Source organism: Bombyx mori, chromosome 24, assembly GCF_030269925.1.
Source record: "Bombyx mori chromosome 24, ASM3026992v2".
NCBI classification, from domain to species: Eukaryota; Metazoa; Arthropoda; class Insecta; order Lepidoptera; family Bombycidae; genus Bombyx; species Bombyx mori.
Genome location: NC_085130.1, coordinates 2,482,140 through 2,502,156, shown reverse-complemented (window position 1 = coordinate 2,502,156; position 20,017 = coordinate 2,482,140). Strand labels below are relative to the sequence as shown.

At 42.8% G+C, this 20,017-nt stretch overlaps 1 protein-coding gene across 6 annotated transcripts in view; it reads left to right on the top strand.

Moving 5' to 3' along the window:
• LOC101746092 (pleckstrin homology-like domain family B member 1) overlaps positions 1–20,017 on the top strand; it is a 120,909-nt gene that overhangs the window by 67,839 nt on the left and 33,053 nt on the right. For 2 of the 6 annotated variants that reach the window (XM_062675597.1, XM_038019855.2), the window contains exons 2-9: positions 1,822–2,448; positions 3,763–3,868; positions 5,732–5,852; positions 7,144–8,152; positions 8,794–8,993; positions 14,235–14,363; positions 14,960–15,909; positions 16,677–16,896. In XM_062675597.1, coding sequence (XP_062531581.1) covers positions 1,903–2,448; positions 3,763–3,868; positions 5,732–5,852; positions 7,144–8,152; positions 8,794–8,993; positions 14,235–14,363; positions 14,960–15,909; positions 16,677–16,896 — 3,281 coding nt within the window. In that variant the 5' untranslated portion in view covers positions 1,822–1,902. Of the gene's footprint in view, positions 1–1,733; positions 2,449–3,762; positions 3,869–5,731; positions 5,853–7,143; positions 8,153–8,793; positions 8,994–14,234; positions 14,364–14,959; positions 15,910–16,676; positions 16,897–20,017 lie in introns of all 6 variants that reach the window. The other 4 variants (XM_062675599.1, XM_062675598.1, XM_062675596.1 and 1 more) reach the window with 2 other exon arrangements.

The following is a 20,017-nucleotide window of genomic DNA, read 5'->3' as shown; positions in this document are numbered from 1 at the left end:
AGGTTGATACGTTTTTTATTTAAAAAAACGCACCTTTACAATTGTTGTGGCTAATTTGAATTTTGAATTGAAGGGTGGGACCAAAATTCTTGTGTTTTTCGGTGAACCCCAAAAATGTATGTTTTCATTTTCGATTTTAATACTTTAAGCCTTAAATCGCATACCTTAAAGTTTAAAGAATGCGCTTGATTTAAAAGAGACGGAAAGTGTACTTTGTCCTTTTTCTAAACAAAAATTAAAATTTAAATTTAAAAATTTAAATTTTATTAACTCATAGAATACATGTTTACAAGTAGTTTAAAGTATAAAAATCGTTATCTTAAAATTTTTAGCTAAGCCACCTCCATGGTAATATAGAACTCCTAAGATTCGCATTGATAGGCACCATTCTGCCTATTTATATCGCGAAACATTTCGCGCGTTCCGGTTGTCTCTCGAAATCCTACGTCCGAAGTTTTTAATAAAAAAAAAAAATTATAGTTTCGTTCGACGTTTACTGGTGGTAGGATAGGACCTCTTGTGAGTCCGCGCGGGTAGGTACCACCACCACCCTGTCTATTTCTGGGCAGGGGCAGCCGTTGTAACTATACCGAGACCTTAGAACTGATATCTCAAGGTGGGTGGCGCATTTACGTCGCAAATGTCTATGGGCTCCAGTAACCACTTAACACCAGGTGGGCTGTGAGCTCGTCCACCCGTCTAAGCAATAAAATAAAAAAACGCATTAAGCGAATTTCGATTTCACGCGTAATATACCTACGACCGTTTGTGTTTATTTCGGCAGTTAAATTTTAACGTAATTCAATACAGAAGGTCAATGTAACTTTCGCTTTTTTGTTTTTGTTTTTTTAAACGCTATTGATTTCATCGCTTTGTCAGTATACGGTTGTCTCTCAGCGACGGATCGAGTTTGTTTTTTTTTTTATTGTTTTTTTTTTGTGCACGGCTATGATTGCGGTAACGCGAATGTCAGTTTGGTGGATTATCTAACTAGAAATGGTGGTTACACATACATTAGTAGTAAAAAACTCATCGGCTAGTGTAAATTGTGACTGCGTAATGGAAGCGAACGGAATGCGGTGAAATGTGATTGCGTTGAGACGATTGGGATATCTGTTGTGAATGTGTATTTGAAATATGATCTTTTCGCATTAAAAGTGTACAATTTCCAAAAATATTCGAAATCGAGTCAATATGCGGAATCATTTGGTATTACCAGTATTTTTCTGATAAATACTGTCAAAAGAGCGTAGTTTAGGTTTAGTTTTTTTTTTTTTTTTAGTTTACCTATGTTTTGACTACTATTAACAAAATTAATACATAATTTTATCTTACTTTAAAAGACAGATAGTGTAACTGATAAAAAAAAGGTTGCAAAGATGATTAATATTAAAAATATCACATGTTAAACCTTTAAAACACTCTCCTGTAAAATTAGTAAGTTTTGAGATTATACAGTTTTAATGCGAGAAGACGATATGTGAAGTCGTTCATTGAAAAGATCCGAATCGATTTACATATTCAATTCGGTTGGTCCGTAACATTTTTGGAATTGAAAATCAAAGAAATTTACCGCCGATTCCACGTATCGCTGGATGTGGTATAGGCAATTGTTTAATGGAGGATTGTGCTTAGATTTCGTAAATAAACATTCGATTCTAATATTAGCGTTTAATCGAGACAAACAATCTCGTGACAAAACGTGATATACATAAAATTAGTTTAATTAACAGATTGCATAAAATGCTGTCTTAATAATTCAAACTCTAATGTCTGTCTCTGTAATTTCCGTTACCACATAATTGTAAATGACAACTCCAGTGGAATTACGAAATATTTTTTGAAAAAAAAAGTAAATTCATGAATTGAACGTCTGGTAACACCGTAAATTGAAACGTCAAAATGACCGCCAAAACGAAAAAGGAGCCCTCGCACAAGCAACTGTTGCGGCTGTTCGTTGATAACATCAAGAAGAATACTTCAGCTCTAAAAGAATTGAAATACTCGATCGATATAAAATACAATCGAGACGCGAATTACGAGAGAATAATCGATATATCGAAATCGGTCAACGAGAAACTCGATGTCGTACACAAACTGAGGAACGATATTAAAATATATCGTGCCATAAACACTATATTGACCAATCATTACATTAAAGAAACGAGAAATCACGAGAACACCGTCGACGGAAATATCATTAAATTGGAGAAACAAATCAAACTTTCGTATGACGGCTTAAAAGACGAGATGTCAAAAATGGCCGACCTCCTTAGTGTGGCCAGTCAGAATAATTCGATTTTCAAAAACATATCCTCGCCGATACAGAACAGTAACGTTTTCGTTGTTGGCAACGACATGAGGAGCGGGCAACTCAACGAATTGTATATTAGAAATGAAATATACAATAATATTATTAAAAAAATCGATAAACTCTTTTGCGGTATGGTGAGTTATGAACGTGATTTAAATCAGTTAACATGTTTGTTTACTTCACCTAGTTCGTCTTCAAAATCATAGACTGCATCTAACAAAGATAGTGTTTTTCTCCCTGCCTATGATGTTTAAGCCAATAACAACTCTAATCCCATTACAGAAGTCCCTCTTTTCCATAACTTCATAACTTTAGTCCTGACAGTTGCTAACTTGAATAGATTGCTTAAATCAGATTTTAACACCTTGACTATCATGTAGGTCACCGGTGCCCTACGCGGGGCACTGAAGTAACTATGTCGATTGCCCTCCTTGATCTTCTTGCTAAAGCGCCGGAATATCTGGTAGACTCTGGGAAAAACGAATCCGAAGATACTGAAAATGAATCTACTTTTAAGAGACCTAAAATCATAAAACATACATTAATAAATAAAAGAAGGCAAAGTTAGTCGTTTAGTGGGCAGGGTCCTGAAAACATCCTTGGGCCCGCATTTCGCAGTCCCACGAACCCCGCGTGCGCCCTAGACGCGGTGACCTTATAGAGGTTCGGGTCGAAAAAAAGGCAATCCCGGCGCCTTAGTAACAGAAATCGACATAATTACTTCATTGCGCCGCGTAGGGCACCGGTGACCTACATGGCAGATTAAAAATAAATAATTGCTTTATTTTAGATATGAATAGTAAAAAATCATATCTTTCATTGTATAAAACCATCAATTACTGAAACGATATCGCGTGGTATCTATCTATACCTAGTTTCTTGATGAAACTTTATCATCGCCCACGTGCTATTTCGATATATTATTAAAAGCTATTACGTTGTGAAATAACCCATTCCCGATCCTGCGGACCGAATGGAAAACAGTCGACGTCACCCAAAAACACGTCATTTCGGATCCTCCCGATCCACTAACGGTGCTTTTAGGTACCTCAAGCACTAGTCACCGTCCTCGTCGAACCCGTCGCCTGCGACGAAGGGCTCGACGAGTAAATTAACCCACAGACTTCTTCAGAGGATCTTCTCAGTGGGTCGCGTTTCCGATCCGGTGGTAGATTCTGGGAAGCACGGCTCTTCCTAGGGCTCGTGTTAGCAACGTCGTCAGATTTGAGCCCCGTGAGCTCACCTACTAGCTCTGCGAATCCAGAATAACCTCTCGACGTTACTAGAATAGGTAGGAAAAACAAAACAAAACGTGAAATTTAATCAAAATCCGTCCAATAGTTTTCGCGTGAAAAAGCTAAAAATACCCTCAGAAACTCGCAATTAAAGTATTAGGAGATGTAGAATGTCATATGTGACGTTGATCTTCAAAAGCAACTTCTTTTCAGGCTTACCAGGAACGCGTCAAAGAAGAAGAACAGAAGGAGGCTGAGACTGCTCGTCTCGAGGAGATACTGAATATGTGCGCGGAATACGAACGGCAAATTTCCTCCGGTAAATACAAACGGCGTTGTCATTAGAATGTCGGTTATAAATAATAATTTCGAGAGCATCGGTATCGTAGGATCCGACTGATGCATGACCACGACCACTCTGTCAAGAGTGTACGAATAGGAAGATTAAATAATAATAAAGTCCGGGTAGATACCTACCACCGCCCTGCCTATTTCTGCCGTGTAGCAGTAATGCGTGTCAGCTTGAATGGTGGAGCAGCCGTTGTACTGTAAAAACTGGGACCTAAGATTTTTTAATTGCTTAGATGGGTGAACGCAGTCCTCCTGGTGTTAAGTGGTTACTGGAGTCCATAGACATCTACAACGTAAATGCGCCACCCATCTTGAGATATCAGTTCTAAGGTCTCAGTACAGTTACAACCTGTTACCCTTTAAGCCGAAACGCATTACTGATTTACGGCAGAAATAGGCAGGGTGGTGGTACTTTCCCGTGTGGTGCCGCGCCTTGACTCGCAGAAACGTCGTGGCCCTGCGACGCCCGCAGCGTGCAATCGCAGTCAGGGCGATTCGTGGATACCGCACCGTCTCCTTCGAGGCGGCGTGCGTTCTCGCCGGGACGCCTCCCTGGGACCTGGAGGCGGAGGCGCTCGCTGCCGATTATGCGTGGCGTTGTGACCTTCGCGACAGGGGGGAACCACGTCCCGGAGAAGGAGCAATTAGAGCGCGGAGGCTCCAATCTCGGCGGTCTGTGTTGGAGGCGTGGTCTCGCCGCTTGGCGGACCCGTCGGCCGGTCTCCGGACCGTCGAGGCGGTGCGCCCGGTCCTCGCGAAATGGGCGAACCGTGACCAAGGGCGTCTCACCTTCCGGTTGACGCAAATGCTTACCGGCCATGGGTGTTTCGGCCGGTACCTGCATCGCGTTGCCCGGAGGGAACCGACGATGGAGTGTCACCACTGTGACTGCGACGAGGACACGGTCGAGCATACGCTCGCACATTGCCCCGCATGGGTGGAGCAACGCCGTGTCCTTGTCTCGCAAATAGGACCGGACTTGTTGCTGTCGACTGTCGTGGCTACGATGCTCGGCAGCGATGAGTCCTGGAAGGCGATGCTCGACTTCTGCGAGTGCACCATCTCGCAGAAGGAGGCGGCGGAACGAGAGAGGGAGAGCTCATCCCTCTCTGCACCTATCCGTCGCCGCCGAGCCGGGGGCCGCAGAAGGGCTTTTGTCCGACTTCGGCCCCTGTAAGAGGCGAACTCCCCCCGGTGAAGGTCAAGGGGCGACCTGAGGGGGTGAGGCCGCGCGGCGCGCTACCAGCACTCTAGCGCGCTGCCATGGAGTAAATAGAGCGACCGGTCGACGGTGTATCGCGTCCCGACCCGGCAGGCTGGTTCTGATCCAGCGGGGTATTCCGGGACACCAGCGGCACCGTCTGGGCGGCCCGACGGGCTGCCGTACCGAGACGGCCGACGTTTCAGAGCCTTCGATTCGCCTCGAAGGCTCCGTCGGCTGGGCGTCCTTGGGGTGAGCCGCGCTGTCTGATTGTAGTGTTGACCGCGGTAACCCCCCTACCTCATCCGGGTTCTGACCTCGGAGGGGATCGGACGTCGGGTGTAAGAGTGCAGGGGAGTCGTTTAGTGGGTGGGCCCTAAAATTCTTGGTCCCGCGGTCTGCTCACAACACCATGCAGATCGTAGAGTCTCACATACCCCGCGCGCCCCTTTTGCGCGAGGATCTCGTAGGAGGTTCGGCCCTCTACCCGAAAAAAAAAAACAAAAAAAAAAAAAAAAGGGTGGTGGTACTTTCCCGTACGGACTCACAAGAGCTCCTACCACCAGTAAATAGCATACACGTTACACTCTGCACAGACGCCTGAATAACCCTCGACGATGTACCATGCAGGTGTTCCCATAACCCCGACCGAGAAGAGGCCGCACAACAAGATCATCACGAATGGCTCTCTGCCGCGGAGCGTCACCCTCAACAATCCCAACTTCGTGCAGACCAACGACGGATATTACAAGTGAGTGGTGCTTGGGTGAAGTTTGTGGGCAACGGCCTGGCTTGTAGGCAGCTATTTGGCTGTACAACTGGCATTGCTGACGTCCAAGGGCGACGGTAACCACCCATCATCAGGTGGGCCGTATGCTGGTCTGCATACAAGGGCAATAAAATAATAATAATAGATAAACAAATGAGTGGCGAGTATGTACCTATCTTTTGTTTAATTTTGGAGTTCCCATTTCTGGAGCCCGTTTTTCATTTTTGTCAAACCGCGCCATCTGCTGACAGTCTGAGAGAAACTTTATGTAAGACAAGAGAAACAATTAAATAAAAAAATTGCGCTAAATAGTAAACAACGGTGGGGTGTATGCTCGTCTGCCTACAAAGCCTAATAAAAAAAAAAAGAAAAAAATGTGGCCCGCTGTATAGGCCTTCAGCCACTTGTAGCTTACTGTTCCAGTCTGAGGAATTGTTTGAGATGATCCCCTCATCTCCTTTTTATCATCGCACCTCCCGCCATTGGAGCAGAGTTCATCTATATTATCTGGAACCGCGAACCTTCCAGAGGTATTTTTGCCACGTACCATCCGGCTATGGAATGAGCTCCCCTCCACGGTGTTTCCCGAGCGCTATGACTTGTCCTTCTTCAAACAAGACTTGTGGAGAGTATTGAGCGGTAGGCAGTGGCTTGGCTCTGCCCCTGGCATTGCTGAAGTCCATGGGCGACGGTAACCACTCACCATCAGGTGGGCCGCATGCTCGTCTGCCTACAAGGGCTATTAAAAAAAGAGCAAAAAAGTGGCCCGCTGTATAGGCCTTCAGCCACTTGAAGCTTACTGCTCGATATATCGAGGGGTGAAGCGCGACATTTCGCTTAATACGCGACATTTAACTTTGTAATTAAAAGTGCGTTTTATTTAGTATTAGCATCAACAGTTCGATGTTTTTAATTGAATTGCAATTAAGTTTACCCCATACAAATAGCTGAAGAAGTTTTTTTTGGTTAAGATTTTTTTTCCCAAATTTTAAACTTCCTGAAAAGTTGCAAAGATGACGCTTAAAGCCTCTCAACCCTCGATATAATATTTAAAACGGATCTGACGTGAAGTAGTGCAAGCAAGATAAACCATGGCGAAATCTAATCAGTTGTATTGGTCAAGTCAATTTTATAACACACCCTAAATTAATATAATCACAACACACACTTATATTAGACATATACAAAAACTAATTGGCAATAATATTGGCCGGTACAAAGTTGTAAATGTGCGCGAAAAAACTGACCTATTTTGATCCAAACACGCTTCCAGGTTCGAAACTAGTCAAAGTCGAAACGCGTCCTCGAACAAACCGCAACAAATTCAAAGGAACTTATCTAGCTATGAGAATTACGATCCCGCGTCCCCCGCCCCGCAACCCGAGCAACTGACGCCCGAGGTCACGATACCGCGGAACTACGGGAACATAGGTCGCATGGACGAGATAGGCATTCCCGTCGATGACGAGAGCGTCTCTAGTCCGATAACAATAAGGAGGAACCAAAACGGCGGCAAACCCCCCGCCGCCTCGCCCGTCGGGAGCCCATACGAGAATATGTACTTACGAAACAATATGTACAACTTAAACCCCAAATCCCCGACGACGCAGAGTCCCAGAACGAAAATAAAGACCAGTTTCGCGCATAAAAATTTGAATTCGCCTCAATATTTTGTGTTCCCCGCTCCGCCGCCCGCCGACAGCCCTAACAAACCAGAACTGGACAGGCAGAGTCCTATCAACAATGCTAATAACGTTGTCAACCATGAAACGGCGACAGTAGACAATGACTTCGAACGGTTAACCAGTGCAGTCGGGATAGAAAAGCAGCTTAGTCTCGAAGAAGAGATACCTATGATCGACGATGCAGCTCAACCCAACGACATAGAATTTAGATATTCAAGGACTATAGAAACAAACGAAACGAAACTTGAAGATTTAGAGCAGACAGGAGAAGAAAAAACGACCCTGGTTAAGAACAAGAGTTTCGATGACGTCAAAAAGGAGTTAATGGCCGATATACCGGAGCTGGAGGAATTCGAAAAGGATTTGAAAAGAAACAAAAGGGACGATATAATAATTAAGAATATTAGTGAAGATTTTAAGAAGATAGACGCAGATGCGGACTCTATTGATGGAACGGGTTTAGATGATAATGCAGATGAACTCAAAGCTAAATATGAGAGGTTGAAGGAGGAGAGAAAGAAGTTGGTCACAGAAATTCAAGATCTTAAGATGAAGATGGCGGAGATCAGGTCTCAAGAGGACGACGTACTGCGAGAGGTAAGTGCTCAATTTTGAATTAGGTTCCGATTTTTAAAGTTTTTTTCTTTTTCTTTTTTATTGCTTAGATGGGTGGACGAGCTCACAGCCCACCTGGTGTTAAGTGGTTACTGAAGCCCATAGACATTTACAACGTAAATGCGTCACCCACCTTGAGATATAACTTCTTAGGTCTCAAGTATAGTTACAACGGCTGCCCCACCCTTCAAACCGAAACGCATTACTGCTTCACGGCAGAAATAGGCGGGGCGGTGGTCCCTACCCGCGCGGACTTCCAAGAAGACCTACCAGCAGTAAACACGTTTTGTGGTGATAAGGACATTTGGATTCGTCGTGGTCTAACGGATAAGACGGTCGGTGCATTCGTATCAAGAGATGTGACTGTGTTAGGGTTCTAATCTCACAAACAGCCACATTTTTTTTATAATGTAATACGTATTTAGCGTAAGTTCACGTAATACTTCCACGGCGAAGGAAAAGCATCGTCGTTTCGGAAGTCATTGCGGTTTTTGAGATTTTTTACCACATGTCCCAAGGTGGCCGCCTCTTAAACCACTTTACATTTCACATCAGGCTGTCAATGTATGGACGGCTTCTCATATCCTCCGAACATCACTGACGACTTCGAACTAATTCCGCAGCTGGAAATGGAGAAGGCGTTAATAAAAGGGGAATACGATTCGGAGATCGCGATCTTGAACATCGAACAGAAGAAGAGGACCGAGTTAGTTGAGAAGGCGACAAGGATCGAAGAGGACATTCGGCTGCTGAAGGAGAAGCAGGAGGCGAGGCAGACTGAGCTGAGAGACAGGGTCGAGATCGCCACCATGAAGATCGAGAAGTAAGTGCTGCTCTTGACTGTAAGCAAGTATGTCCTTTAAACTTATAAGTAATAAAGAATAAACTTCGAGGCACTACACTTATACTAATATATAAATCTACAGTGGTTTTTACGGATGTTCCGTTATAACCATGCATCCGATTGACTTGAAACTTGGTATCCAAGCAGAAAATACATGTACATAATGGATAGGCTAATATTTATATGAGTGTTGGACTCCCTACACCAGTTGCGGGGGCGTTAATGATGAGAATCTTTGTGGGGGTGAGAAATAATATAGAAATTTTACCTTCCAATAAAATTTGTATTATGTTTCCTAAGACGTCCGAAGTCCATTATGAGAGTACATCGTATGATTTCCACTGCAGGTCGCTAAATTTGACTACTTCCGTTTCCTAAGTCCCACCTACAGCGCCCTCTATAACATCTGGAACCGAACCAACAAGCAAAGACAAGCCGCCATATTTGTCATTGTTCGGCTCATAATGATGGATGTAGCCCCAGGAAGACATTATCTGGACTTCGGAAGTCTTAGGAAACATAATACAAATTTTATTGGAAGGTAAAATTTCTATATTATGTGTTCCGTTTGACGTCCGAAGTCCATTATGAGAGACTGTTTGTTATCTCCTGGTGGCTTGTAATTGAAATAAAATTATATTTATTTAAAAAGCAACAATGTGACTTATTATGTTTAATTAAGCAAAGCTTAAATTAAGCACATAATTTAAATTAATTGAAGGTAACCGTATAATATTACCCACTTAATTCAAATCGACCTAATAAGATTTAGGACGAAAATACTGAGAAAGATTTCTCAGAATTTATGTCAGTGTTTGATGCATTAATAAGTTTTGGATAGAACTTTCTAAAAGTATGTTCATGTCAGTTTTAGCTAAAATATCATTAATTTGGTAATTTCCTACCCAGTTTAAAGTTTTCACCAGCGCTCTACAGCTTCCAACTGAGGCCTGAATACCTGAGTCTCCTAAAAGACTTTTGGCCAACTACTAATCCTCGCTGCAGTAGCTGGCATAGTGGAGCCTTTAGTTGCTAAGAATAGACTACTAATATCCCCACTGGTTTGCTGTGTCATATTCACTAGATTGCGTAGCCAGTATACTGCATCGATGATCGATTGGTCAGGAGCAGCCACGAATGTCCAACTGGACTGTTGGTGTGAAGATCAATTAGTTTTCGACCCAAATATCGGTTAATTTAGAAGGTGCAGGCTTTGTCAAGGAAATAGATTTCAGTATGTTTCACTGTCGGGCTCGAAGCTATTTTTATATCCGATATAGTTTCACAAACGGACGCTATATAACAGACTTATAAACTAGAATGGTCCTGTAGTAGAGACCATGAGATAAATACAGATAACAGAGAAATCTAGCTACATTTGCTAATTCGGGTACACGAGAATTAATACATTTTCTTGACAAAACCTTACCCCTTATTCCAAATAGGGGCGTATATTCTTATCGTAGACTCTCTCCAGCACGATAATAGTAAGTTTCTCTCCTGCCGATGTCCATGTCCCTGTCAGCGTGTCCCACCCAAAATGAGCCAAGCTTCCAGGTGTAGATTGCTGACTTAGCCTGGCGGTAGCATTGTCAGTGTCCACCAGACTGGTGTTCAGATCTCTGAGCTTCTTGAGTCGCTTGAGGGCAGGTGATTTTAGGTCTGGCCTCCACGGGGGCTTCTTGCACTCGGGTACCACTAGTATGTACCGACCTGAGGTTGAGTTGAGGTGGTCCAGCACTCTGGATATCACACTGAGCGTCGGAAAGGGCCATGCTAGTCAGTATTGCAAAGATCTGCTGAACGCGTTGTAGAGGCAGGCGTTCGAGTTTTGCTTTGATGGGTGGACGAGCTCACAGCTCACCTGGTATTAAGTGGTCACTGGAGCCCATAGACGTCTAGAACGTAAATGCGCCACCCACCTTGAGATATAAGATCTAAGGTCTCAAGTATAGTTACAACGGCTGTCCCACCCTTCAGAGACGCACTACTGCTTCAGAGCAAAATACCTACTCGCGCGGACTCACAAGAGGTCCTACCACGAGCAACATAGTTTGTTACCCATGAGCGGTCCGAGACGCGAACAAGTTCCCCACCGGCTGAATAGCCTAGTGGTTGCTTTTTCTGTGAGATACCACTCCAAGCCGCCGCGATTGCGTAAGAGGTGGCCGGCTTCAGTGTTGTACAGTCCCGGTAGGTGGTGAGGGAGAAGTACAACTTTGAGGTGGTCTATTAAATTAATCAATTTTCCAGTCAGATCTAGCAATTATCGTGACCGGATTCCTCCCTCGTTCTTTATGTAGGAAAATTCTGTTCTGTTGTTTACAAGAGCTCCCCACTGAATGTCCGACGCGTCGGTGATGACGTGGTTCGTGGCCATTCTCTGTGGATGAATTGGTGTGCTCTGACTGACTTTCTCTAACCACCAATCCAGCTCTATACGTACCTCGTCCGAATACTGCTTTGGTAAATGAGGATACCTCTTGAGCTCGTTGCTGTGGTACTGCAAGGACTCGGCAAAGCAACTTTCCCCGGTGGGTGATGAAAGTCGCAAAGTTGAGATATCCTAAGAGGCTGCGCCTGCTTTAGGTTCCAACCGCCGGCAGCAAATCGCACGAGCAAATTCTTGGGCAGGGACTTTGTCTTGGATTTGGTGTCCCATACGATTCCCAGAAAGTCTATCAAGCTCGTCAGTGTCATAACCGGTTGCTTAGATGGGTGGACGAGTTCACAGCTTACCTGGTGTTAAGTGGTTTCTGAAGTCATAGACATTACAGCGTAAATGCCGCCACCCACCTTGAGATATGAGTTCTAAGGTCTCAGTATAGTTACTTGAGATTTCAACAAGTATTTTGCCCATGTAGGCAGACGAGCATACGGCCCACCTGAAGGTGAATAGTTACAGTCACCCATGGACTTCAGCAACGCCAGGGGCAGAGCCAAGCCGCTGCCTACTGCTTAATTCTCTCCACAAGCCTCGTTTGAAGAAGGACATGTCATAGCGCTCGGGAAACACCGTGGAGGGAGCTCATTCCATAGCCAGATGGTACGTGGCAAAAAAGACCTCTGGAAACGCACTGTCAATGAACGCAGCGGTTCCAGATAATATGGATGAGCTTTGCTCCGATGGCGAGAGGTGTTCTGCCCTGGTGTACAAGCAGATAACCACTAGTCGCAGACCCTTCTGGCGAAGTATTTCGGCTATTCAGTTTGTCACTGAAGCAAAAATCCGCGGTGTTGCAGCTAAGCCGAATGGCAGACATATCATCTGAAGTAGACGACCCTGATAACTGATCCCGAGAAACCTCATTGATAGATGATAATAGGCCTGGCTCAAATCCAGTTTGACATTCCAATCTGTTATAAAACTTAGGAACTCGTTGATGGTGGAAAAGGTGAAAACGACTGTTTCATGTACTTGTTCAATGCCTTGAGGTTGAAAATTGTTCGATTTTTTATTGGTCTTGGGAAGTATGAAAAGAGGAAATATGAAAGACGGTGCCGGGGGTGCGGGTTCTAAAACTCTATTGAATTAAATTTTGGATTTTGATTGACATCAAGTTATTATTAATTTCAATATTACGTTTGGTGGATCGAGTCCAGGTGTTTCGATATAGTCTTAGACATCCGCCTGAAAATGCTGTTGAGTAATTTATTTTTATTTCCTGATTTTCGTTCCACTTTGTACTTGTTCCCCCCTCCCCCGTTTTTCTTGCTGAGGAATTATTTGGATAACATCGCTCAGAATATCGGTTTTCGGCCTCTTTAGATGTATTGGAATTTGGCCTAGCTCGACATGGCTTTGCATTGGCAGTACAAGCCGAGGGTTCCGGCGATGCGGGCCGGATGCGAGTAGCAGATGGTGCCGCTTTTGTAATTTATCAATACCTCCAATTTTCTGTATATATGCCAATAATAAGTTGGGGTTAAACATATAATCACAAGAAGAAGATATTTTCTCTATATCTTCCCTGATATATCTACCCTTTAATTTCTTTATGAAATATCTACGACGCTATCGTATAGCCTCGGCTCGCTTACCGAAAATTATTTGAAGGATATCGTTAGAAACTTTTATAGGCGAAATCGTTACCGAATAGCGGTTTAGACTTTTCGTAAATGGCGGAAGTATTAAGCTGAACATTCTCTGAATTTGACCAGTCGGCAAGGTTTTGTATGGCAGCATAACGCATTCGTTCTGTGCCAAAAGAGCATTAGATAACGCAGGAAAACTTTTTGAACCTCTGATTACTGCACCGTTCCAAGTCGGCTAGTCAAATCTTTGCATATCTGGTTCTTTTATAGAAACGCACAAATTTCAAAACCTACCCGCTTCTGATAACGGACGGTCTGGTGGCGGACGTAAAAACGATTCGTCGTTGTCTAATTTCGATTGGAAGTTGAAACCACATCAGACATTATTATTATTATAAGATGTTGGTATTTGTAAGTGTAAAGGCTGGTGCACGACCAGCAATAGCATGATTCGAAGTTAAAATATTATTCACATGACTCATCCATTATTGCGACAGTAAGTCAAACCTTTTATTCAGATCTCGCGACCAGTCACGCTTTCTAAGTTTTCTTGCTGGTCCCTCGTCTTTATTTTCCGACGAATCCGAAGAAATATCCGAAGAAATCGAAGAACTATCCTCACTTAAATTTTACTTTGAAAAGGCGCGATAACCTCGTCACTCATTGTAGAGCCTTGGAGGTTTCACGAAACGGAAGATAATCATAACACTTGTTTGAAACAAACTTTCTACTTCAAATCTCGAAAGTTGCTTATAACATTTTAAATTACTAACTTCTTAAAATATTAACGACTGCACGTGGGAAAAAACGACGCAACAAATGACAAATATGGCGGCTTGTCTTTGCTTGTTGGTTCGGTTCCAGACGTTATAGAGGGCGCTGTAGGTGGGACTTAGGAAACGGAAGTAGTCAAATTTAGCGACCTGCAGTGGAAATCATACGATGTACTCTCATAATGGACTTCGGACGTCAAACGGAACACATAATAATGTTAATTTTAAATGCCCAGCGAAGCGGACGTTTGGGTAAAGCTATTATTATATACTAGCCGGGGAAAAAATTTACTAAAGCTCATACGATCTTCAGGGCTATCGGTTTAAAATTTGGAAATAGTTGGAAATTTTCTTGCAAAACTTCATAATAACGTTGAACGCCATATGATCTGTAACTAACACTTGTTCGCAGCATCGAGAAAGACTTGAAGCACAACGCGGCCACGGTGGAGGAACTTCAGAACGCCCAGGACATATTGGACAACGAAACGAAGATATTCGAGGATCTGGAGTTTCAACATCTGGAGGAGGAGTCTGAACTGTGAGGATTACCGTTAATTTTAAAGTCGTCGTGGCCTAAAGGATAAGACGTCCGGTGCATTCGTATGTAGCGATGCAACGGTGTCTGTGATTGATGTCTATGGACTCTCATAACCGCCCACCACTAGCTAGGTACGAAGCCCAAGACATTATGAAAACTACTCTTTATAAAGAACAATAAATTTTGTTGAACATTAGATTGAAAAAAGTTTTAAAAAAATATGACGGTAGTTCAGTTTCTGAACGTCAAAATATCAGCGATCGACGTCCGCCATGACACTTTTTCTCTTTCAAATCCAACCTCCAAGAGCAACGCATTTTTATGTTTCCTTATATTAAGTCTTTAATAATTATATTAAGAAGTTTAAATAAATATTTCATAAACAATATACAGTCCACGCTTAATACTTATCATAACGTCAACAATATCCAAATATGTAACCGCGAAGACTGTAGATTTTTTCGGAATATAGGAAATAATAAAAATTCTATAATATATGTGAAATTAAACCAATAAATCTAGTATTAACTACTTCACTTAAAACACTAATTACGTCTCGTACTAAAACTCGAATTGAAACATAATTTTCCATTCAGGCTGTCGAATAAAGAAGACATTCAGAACGAAATAAACGTTCTGACGAAGAAAATTGACGCTCAGAAAACGCGCATCTTGACTTTAAAATCCGAAGCCAATAGCAACATGACGTCGGCCTTGGACGAGACCAAGGTTCTCCACTCGGAGTACGTCAAGCTCCTCACCCAAGTTGAGGAGCTTACGGCCAGGCTGCAGGTCGTAGAGGGGGAGATGAGGACGCTGCGGGGCGCGGGGGGCAGGCGGTCCCCTCACAGCGCCCCCCTCACGGACGCCGCCCGGTCCTCCCCGCGCAACTCCGACAGCGAAAGTCCGTCTAAGTCTTCCACTTCTTCGAAAGAGAAGAAAGGATTTTGGGAAAGGAACTTCGATTCGCTGAAGCGGAAAAAGAAAATCCGCCCTCCAGACGTCCGGGCCGACGTCATGACGCAGAGCCTCAACGAGAATCTGCTGCATAACATCCAGAACTCAGACTCCGATTTCGACCGGTTCAACAGTTTAAGGCACTCGAAGACCAAAAAGGAGCCTGGTCCAGTCAAAAGCAGCTCCTCATCAAAAATACCGACGTTTGCCGCGCTCGGGAAGATCATGAAGAGGGACTCGTTTGGTAGACGCCGCGGGACGGATGAAGTCGAGGCCAAGAACCGTTACGTGAAGAACGCGAAACCGGTCACGAATGACAACAAGTACGTCAAGGCCAAGTCATTGTCGCCGGACAAGGCGCATCCCCCGGGGGGGGTTGGGGGGCTGCACAGGAGGAGCTGCGGCGACGAGCCCGGCGTGGTGGACGGCGGCCGGGTGCCCTCGCAGGACGACATCGACAGGATCTCGCGGGTGACGACGGACGCGCCCATACTGCCTACCGACGCCGATATGAACACGCTAGGCAAGAGGACCCTGGACAGCCTCATGGAGGTGGAGAGAAAGCGACTGGAGATGCTCGAGGAGCAAGGTGAGGGTCACTTACTGGTCTTACTGGTGGACCTCTTGTGAGTCCGCGCGGGTAGGTACCACCACCCTGCCCATTTCTGCCGTGAAGTAGTAATGCATTTCGGTTTGAAGGGTGGGGCAGCCGTTGTAACTATACTGAGACCTTAGAATTCATATCTTAAGGTGGGTGGCGCATTTACGTTGTAGATGTCTATGGGCTCCAGTAACCACTTAGCACCAGGAGGGCCGTGAGCTCGTCCACCCATCTAAGCAATAAAAAAACACATATCAAGACGACAACACCGACACCACCGTCCTGCCTATCTCTGCGGCGAAACATTCATTCATTGCGATTGTATAATGAGACGGGCATTATACTGTACCATTGACATTTGGACCTCATGTCTCAAGTTGGGCGACGGCATTCGCGCTGTAATGTCCACTGGCTTCGGTAACCACTTAACACTAGATGAGCCGTGGGATTGTTTACCTGTATGCATATGTCTAATGTGAGAACTATGTACGGTTCACTTGTAAGAATATGAGCAATTAACATCTTTAAAGAGAGAGAGAAGAGAGAGAGAGAGAGAGAAAGATAGTGTTCCTTATTGTACACAAAATGAGTAAACAATGTGAAACATTAAATACAAAAAAAAGTACAATTGGCGGTCTTATCCCTAAAAGCGATTTAAATATATATATACACACACATATATACTATACATGTACACATACGAACAATGTCATAATAATTATAATTTTGCAATATAATAATAATTGAAAATTTAGGATGCCAAGTGATAGAAAACGAGAGAGAGAAGATATCGGAGCTAAAGAGAAGAGCACAAGACGAAACGAAGAAATTGTGGGACCAGAAGTACAGGGAGAGGTCCTTCGAAGGAGACCTCGGGGAGGGGGGATCGCCCGGAGAGGGGGGCGGGAGGGCGCCAGAGGACTCCAGCGTCATGGATGACAGCTTCATCGGAAACTGTTCCGTCTTCGACGAGAGGTGAGTGAGAATATTTTAACAAATACTATGATAGGTCCCCCAGTAGTCGGAATTCGACTATAATTAATTGAAATTATAAGTTTGAATATTATTATGGTTCTATTTTCAAAGACTTCTATAGTCACAGATTTCGCCAAGGCTACACTATAGGCAAATAATAATAAAGACAAAGTATATTAATGTTTTTGACGTGACAACGTCTTATAATTCGATGGAGCCGGGTGCACGCACGAAAAAACATGACTCATGCGGCGTTACCTCGCTCTGAGGCGTTCCATTTAAGGCTTGAAGTGCAAGCGAGAGCGCGCAACGAGCGACGAAGAGGCACAATCGGCCTCCGCGTTCAGCAGCGTTCGACATCTGTCTCTCTCCTACTTGAGTGAGCGATGCATCCACGTGGACAGCTGCTATACAATAATACATTTACATGTTTTCGTCAAGTATGAAGTTCAGTGAAAAGTGTTATGTGGTGTCAATTGTTTATAGCAACGATAATTGCGATAATTGAAAAATGAAACCATTCCATCAGTGTTTTTTTTATGACGTTGTCACGTTCAACTATCGTCAGTAAACCGACTTTACAGACAACCGATTTTTTTTAAGGGATTTTAGACATGGTAACTAAGACCTTTAAGTCATGTCTTATTTTAATTTATATTCTTATATTTATGAAAAATTGTAATATGGAGTGAAATGAAATGAAGATGATTAATTTGAGACATTAATCAACTGGGATGAAATTAAATGAAATGAGATGATATAGGATAAAATATAATCTTAGTAAAATGGTGGTTACATCCAGCCGCTTTGTTTCATTTCCCCACATTTGTGCACTTTCACAGATACTAAACAGTTAATAAACCACCATAGTAATTACACATTTAAACCTGAAGAAACACTAAATAGACAAAATGAAACAAGTCACACAACTTCACTCCTCCTCACTACACAATCTGTACGTGATTTCTCTAAAGTATAATGAACACTTTTCTTCTTTTTTTTTTTAGTATGGCAATTGCTGTCTTGCTATTCCAATGTTGCCAGTGACAAGTTTAGTAAAATCTTCAATAGATAAATAGGTGCATACATATATGGGACTGTAATCAATGAGGTTAAAACTTAATGAAAGGCATCTCGTTAATACATGAGATAAAATCTCAGTAAAATATTGTTTATTTACTGAGACTTCGGTGGATTTTTTAGAGAAACCCGAGAAACCATCCAGCGACTTTATTTAATTTTCCATATCTGTGACTCTGAACACAGATGCTAAATATAATAATAATGGCTAAAAGACTAATAATAAAGCCTAAGCTTAGCTAATAATAAATAATAAAGCTACCGTTATTACATGTTCAACCCTGCTGAATGAACAGAATCAAACAATTCACGAAATACACTATCCAAATATATATTTTTTCAGACTGACAACCCTAATATTAACTTTAGAAAAAGACAAAAAAAACAACATGGCCCCCGGCTGTAGTTACCGCACAAGTGCGACAGACAGGTCACATAGGCAAACAAAAAAAAAAATATTGTCAACATCGTTGACACATTAATCCAAAACGTAATAACTGCACGACACAAGCAAATAACGTTTTTGTGTACTGAAGCGTTACGTCACAAATTCCTTTGAACATACGAACAAAAGTCTGGTTCTAGTAATGTATATTTTGCAATTCGCTCGATAAGATAAGGCAGTATGCTCGCGTATACAGTACAGCTGAGACGCGCTAGTAAACGATTTAAGGGTTATATCTCTACGAACTATTTATCGATTTGCCAAACGAAACTGGACCTTAATTCGATTTCGGGAACGGTTTTTTGAAGTGAAAAAAAAAGCGGTTAATTTGATTTAGTATGTTAATAAATTGAATGTGCTGTTTCGAAAAGGGCACATCTCTGAAAATGTATAATGTTTAGGACATGAAAAAAAAAAACTGATTATTTTCTAAAGCAGTGTAAAATTTACAATATTAACTTTTGAGATATATTTTAGTGTTAATTAGCAATTGAAAATTACTGGGATGATTATTATAAAATGGGTGTAGGTAAGCCTCAAAACTACATGCATATTATTATGAAAAAACGTATTTGACTGTCGCACTGTTTATTTGTTTTTTGGTGTACAATAAAGAATACTCTCTCTCTCTCTCTCTCTCTTTGACAAAATAGGCGACATGTGCCCTTTTCGAAATTGCATATTCAATTAGAGTTTTAGTGGCATGGTTGGTTTGAGTCAAAACGAAAGGGACAGTCATACAATTGAAATTTCAACCTCACGTCTCAACGAGGGCAGCAGAGTTGACCTCGCGGTTTCTATCGGCTTCAGTAACCTCTTGCTATAAGGTCGGCCGAGAGCTCGGCTCCGGATGTAAGCAAATAAATAAATAAAAACAAATTTACACATATGTTATGTTGTACATAACAAATAACTTAAAATATCATAACAAAAAAAAAACGTATTCAGCTATTTGGATGAGCCGTTGTTACTATACTGAGACCTTAAAACTTATATCTCAAGGTGGGTGGCGGATTTAGGTTATAGATGCCTATGGGCTCCAGTAACCACTTAACACCAGGTGGGTTGTGACCTCGTCCACCCATCTAAGCAATAAAAATAAAAAGGTAAACATCTAATGTTGCCAATGTAGTTAAAGTTCAATTAAAACATCGAATTGTTGATATTAACTACCAAATAAAACGCATCTTTAATTACAAAGATAAATGATGCGTATTAAGCGAAATATCGCTTAAAACAAATAGCTTTTCACCCTTCGATATCATTATTCTAAATTGCATTTACAAGTTTGATATAAATATTTGATAATTAAGGCTTCGACCTAGAAGACATTTGCACATTCGATTCTGATCCGGTAGTAGTTGTAGGCAGCGGCTTGGCTCTGCCCCTGGCATTGCTGAAGTCCATGGGCGACGGTAACCACTCACCATCAGGTGGGCCGTGTGCTCGTCTGTCTACAAAGGCAATAAAAAAAAAGAGTCGTTCGCGAAGCATTTGCTCTTGAGTTGTTAGGTCTCCTTTGGAGGCGCTCGGGTAGCTGTTAGCAAATCCCACCCCTCCTGGCTGAGCCTCTGCTCGCCCACCTGTCCTGGTGAA